This window comes from Gobio gobio (assembly GCF_949357685.1).
Source record: "Gobio gobio genome assembly, chromosome: 25".
Lineage (NCBI taxonomy): Eukaryota > Metazoa > Chordata > Actinopteri > Cypriniformes > Gobionidae > Gobio > Gobio gobio.
In genome coordinates this window covers 32,505,231-32,510,762 of record NC_137121.1, presented here as the reverse complement: position 1 = coordinate 32,510,762, position 5,532 = coordinate 32,505,231, and the positions used below count along the sequence as shown (strand labels likewise).

At 36.9% G+C, this 5,532-nt stretch overlaps 2 protein-coding genes across 2 annotated transcripts; both read left to right on the top strand.

Moving 5' to 3' along the window:
- Nucleotides 1–829: 829 nt before the first annotated feature.
- On the top strand, nt 830–1,216 carry LOC307121577 (histone H2A-like; the record flags this gene model as incomplete). The annotated part of the gene is made up of 1 exon (XM_079809199.1): nt 830–1,216. The coding sequence occupies one exon, from the start codon at nt 830–832 to the stop codon at nt 1,214–1,216; it is 387 nt and encodes a 128-aa protein (XP_079665325.1).
- Nucleotides 1,217–2,663: 1,447 nt separating this feature from the next.
- Nucleotides 2,664–3,074, top strand: LOC307121506 (histone H3.2-like; the record flags this gene model as incomplete). Its single annotated transcript, XM_079809109.1, has 1 exon — nt 2,664–3,074. One exon carries the CDS (start codon nt 2,664–2,666, stop codon nt 3,072–3,074), a length of 411 nt encoding a protein of 136 aa, XP_079665235.1.
- Nucleotides 3,075–5,532: the final 2,458 nt, after the last annotated feature.

Genomic DNA, 5,532 nt, shown 5'->3' with positions numbered 1-5,532 from the left:
TTTTTACCTCTTACCTGTTAGAATTAGTTTTCAGGCAGGTGCAAAGATACTTAATAATGTCTAGAAATGAGCATGGAAAGTAAAAATATACTGTATATAAAGTGTCCTGACCTCGGAGAAGGTTTTCTCTATCCATGCAATGTTCTCACCTTTTTTACCCCTCACCCGTTTGCATCCCTGATGAAAGGAAACAGCCAAGATGTGACTTCATATACCCATGCAATCTGAACATATAATATAAAATGCTTAATGTTATATCTAAAATAAGTGACCAAGTCACTTGAATTATTCAAGTTGAGTAAACATTTTAAATACATTGGAAATTTATAAAAAATGGTTCAGGCAGTGATCACAGCAGAATAAACACACACACACACTGCTGGAGAATTGTGACATTACAAACAACCCCACATACAAGTATAGAGTATAATATCATTATTCCATATTATAAAGTTCTAATGTCAAACCCCAAAAATCCTTGATATTAAAGTAAATTAATTGAAAAGTCTGTTTAAATGTTTTACATATTAACTGTGCTCATAAAAACACATCGTTATATTAATATTTAGGAATCTAATTCCCTTATCATCTGTAATGCATTTATATGAATTTTCTATCACAAACATTTCAATAGTTTCATTTCTTCTCTCTTAATAGTCACTCGTCATAGGGGGTTGGGCTTTGGAGGGAAGTTCAGTGATTGGTTGAAATCTTCTCAGATTCTAAACCAATGAGCGACTGGCACTTTCCTTTAAAGATATTGTGTGGAGGCGCGGATTCTCATTCCGTTAACTTCGACTGTTAAGGTTGTTTTAACTGATTAATAAAAATGAGCGGCAGAGGTAAAACCGGTGGCAAAGCCAGAGCGAAGGCTAAGACTCGCTCCTCCAGGGCAGGACTGCAGTTCCCCGTCGGCCGTGTTCACAGGCTTCTCCGCAAAGGCAACTACGCTCAGCGCGTCGGTGCCGGTGCTCCTGTTTATCTGGCGGCTGTGCTCGAGTATCTTACCGCTGAGATCCTGGAGTTGGCAGGAAACGCCGCTCGGGACAACAAGAAGACCCGCATCATCCCCCGTCACCTGCAGCTGGCGGTGCGCAACGACGAGGAGCTGAACAAACTTATGGGCCGAGTGACCATCGCTCAGGGCGGCGTGCTGCCCAACATCCAGGCCGTGCTGCTGCCCAAGAAGACGGAGAAGCCCGCCAAATCCAAATAAACTGATTAAATGCTGTTTAAATAACCCAAAGGCTCTTTTAAGAGCCACCCATTTCATCTCATAAAGGGCACGTTGTTTGTTAATATTTAATAACACAAGTTTATTTAAAAAAAAAAATGAAGCATAAAAATAATCGTTTTATGTTTGCTTCTTCTAAACATGTATTAATATATCAGGAGGAACAAAGCAGTTTCCGCGGATCTAAGAGCCTTAATTTGACAATGTAACGTTACAATTTAAGGTCGTAAAGTTTTAAATTGGAGCAGAAAGTTTTAAATTCAATATCATGGTATTAAATAATGCAGAATTTTGTCAAATAACACATGGGGTCCTAATTTATCTTTTATTCAACTTTTATTAAATTGCTTTTTTTAATTTAATTTGAACTTTAATTGGAGTTAATATAAAATAAAATGGATTTCACAAGGCCCTAAATTAAATTGCATGCATTGCAAAAAAAAAAAAAAAAAAACACATCAAGATACATTTACTTTGAGATGCAAAATTAAGAAATTAATTTTTGTTTTCTGAGAAGAGTTTATGCTTAAAACCAGAACAAATATCTGTCAATGGGTATGAACATTACTTTTTTTATTTGAATTGAATTGAATTTATTTGAAGTTGATTCCTCTGAACCCATTGGCAGATATTTGTTCTTATTTGATTCATATCACTTTCACAAGATTTCTTATCTTGTCATTTTGCTTCTCTAGTAAATGAATCTTTATTTAAGAATGTTTTAGATATTCGCATTGGAAAACAAGACACATCTACTGCAAAAGAACATTACTTTTGTGATCTTAAAGTTCAGTAAAAGTTATTTCCATAATCTGGTGTTTGGGAGAAAAGCTTATTTTGTAAAATTAATTAAAAAGTAATGGAGATCTGTTGGTAATTATATTTTCAAACTTTGAAGTGTTGCTAATACAGCTCGTGTGCTTCCTATACATTTACATTAAGAGAACATATTGACGAACAATTGATGTTCCCTTCAATTTATTATTTAGATTTTCTCTAATTGGTCTTAAATGTACCTTCATAAAACCTGCAGAAACCCTGACAAAGTGTGCATGCTCATGGACATCCTGAAACGTGTTTGTTTGATAGAGATCATTCTTTGGGTCGTGTCTTGTTTGATTGCAGTGATTGTTTGATTTTAGAACAAAAAATTACAATAATGTAAGTATAAAGTCTGTTTGAAGAGCAACGTAGTGATAGTGTTCAAAAGAGAACAAAGCGCTTTGAGCGGGAAACCCTCCGCTTGTTTGAAAAGAGGAAACGCGCAGTTATTGGCTAGCAATGTTAAGCACGTCACATATCAGCCAATCACAAGCCTCTGCACCCTCGACACTGTGAGCTCACGCTGGTTCAACGCTTTAAAGGCAGGCGTGTAGCATAAAACCAGCATTTCCAGCGCCAGCGGGACATAGAGAAGTGAACTACAGCAATGGCAAGAACCAAGCAAACCGCTCGTAAATCCACCGGTGGCAAAGCCCCGAGGAAGCAGCTCGCTACTAAAGCCGCCCGTAAGAGCGCTCCGGCCACCGGCGGCGTCAAGAAGCCTCATCGCTACAGGCCCGGGACCGTGGCTCTGCGAGAGATCCGCCGTTATCAGAAGTCCACCGAGCTGCTGATCCGCAAACTGCCCTTCCAGCGTCTGGTGAGGGAAATCGCTCAGGACTTCAAGACGGATCTGCGCTTCCAGAGCTCCGCGGTCATGGCCCTGCAGGAGTCCAGCGAGGCTTATTTGGTCGGCCTGTTTGAGGACACCAACCTGTGCGCCATCCACGCCAAGAGAGTCACCATCATGCCCAAAGACATCCAGCTGGCCCGCCGCATCCGCGGAGAGCGCGCCTAAACCCGCATCTGCATCAGCCGCTTCAGACCCCAAAGGCTCTTTTAAGAGCCACCAAAACGGCACTGAATGAGACCATTTCCATTTAAACAATCAATATGATTAGAAAGCTATTATATTGGACACTTTCTGGGTCTTCAATCTCTATATCATAAGTTACGTTTCCTATAGAATATATGGAGTAACAAATATGGAAATGTCTGTTATTTTATGTAATATCTTATACATAATCTTATATTTAAATGAATACTTCCATAGTATGTTAGTGCAAAATTACAGACACACACACACACACACACACGGACAGTAATTGATATTGGACCAATCAGATGTGAGCAAAGTGCCACGTCTGATGCAATCATGTCAATTCCTGAGTTTTTCTTGCTCCAAATTAAAGGTCACTATATAATAAAAAAAATTATTCGCTCTAATGATAATTACTTAATATAATAAATATAAAGATATATACAATTAATATAGACTTAATCCATTACACAAGCAATTTTAGTTTATAAATGATTAAGTATGTATTTAGTTTAAATGAATATAAATATACTGATAACATGTAATAAGTTGTAGAATAAATAGATAAAGCTTTAGAAATTGGATCTTACATGTTCGAGTCTCTGAGTCTAGCCTATATATATATATATATATATATATATATATATATATATATATATATATATATATATATATAATTAACTATATAAACTGATTTCACAACTTTCACTTGCACTGAGAGCAAGATATTTCTATTTTTCTATTTCTAATATTTTTTATTATCTTTCTTTTTATTATCTTTCTTTTTTTTATTACATTTCTGTATTACCTTCTGTGTTAATGCATTTAAATTCTTTATATACTTAAATTTCTTAATCATCGGCAAAAGAGTTTTGTTGGCTCTCTCATGAGAAGTGAATCACACGTTCTCTGTATTGAAAGGCATGTGATTGGCTGTTCACTACTGATGTCACACGCTCAACAAACACAGGATCAAAGCCTGAGTTTACAGAGAAAGCTGATGATCAGCATCATGGTACCAACAAAGCCGGATTGGTTTGGTTTTGTCAACTCAAAACTAATCCTGTGAGCCTGAGTTTGTTCAGCTACCATCATGGTACAGGCCCCGGGTTCTTTTAAGATCTGGGACCATTTTGGGGATTTCCGCCTGGATTTGGCCCACCCAAATTGAAAAGCTTCCCATACCCACATGCAGTGGTCTAAGTTAAAAATTTTGGTGTCATTTTACATGAAACCCTTTGAAGCCCCCCCCCCCCCCCCCCCACCACCACCACCACCACCACACTCTATCCCCCACTGAACATACTATGACAAGCTAAAGGTACTACACTGAAGCCCATTCTTTCCCTGTACAAGCAGGCATACAAAGTGTTAGATAGAAAACCCAAAACTCACCACCATTGTGATATTTTGGACAAATATGACATCTTTAGCTGGGAAAATCTAACAAAATACACTGACGCCTGTCTAATGTTTAAGATCTTAAATGGAAAAGCTCCTCTACCACTTAGTAAGGTTGCAACCTTATTAAGCAGAAAAATGTGAACAACATGTACAAGATCTGCTCAGAGAAGGGACTGTGTAATCCCTTCTAGGTCCACATCCTTCAGCCAATCGTACTTTTCCGTAATAGCTTCTCAGTCGTGGAAAACATTTCCAACTGAAATAAGAAACACTCCTTTACACAAAGTCTCAAAGCCTGCCTTCTAGAAGATCAGACACGTGATAATTTCCAATCTATGTAGTTCTTTGCTCATTTAACTATTACTGTTGTTATTTAACCTGCTGCTAACATACTGCATGGCTTGGGTATGTATGGAATATTTTATTAGTCTTCTATAGTGCTGGTTTACAATTTAGGTGCATGCTACCATTTTATTAACCTGTAACTGCATCTTTAAATATTGTATCGAGATTAACATGATGTTGGCTGTGTTTTATGTATGTTTATTGTTTATTCCTGCATGTACCTACATCAGGTTTATTTATCATTTTAAAGGTTTCCAACATCTTGCTAAAGGACTGCAGTTGAACATTAGCCAGCTGGCTAACACTGGCACATTTACAGAAATGTTGATTCATATGTGTTGTCCTTGTAAATAAAGAAATGAAAAATGTTTATTGTAGTATAGTTGTATTTATGTATAAATAACACAATTATGTCTTCTTTTCAGAAAATTAATACATTAATACATTTACGGAAAGGGCAATATGAGTTCCAAGTATAAGAATCTATCAATTTCTAAAAGAAATGTGCATTTCATTAGAAGAGAAAATAATCAATTTGTTTTGATTGAAAAAAAAATATTTCATGGTTAGAACATAATGCATGAGCGTTAAATGTTGATATATCAGTTGTCCTGTTGTAGAAGAAAGTCTTCTCTTTACAATAAATCACTCGAGTCACAGAGATCCAGATGCCAAATGGCGGAGACAA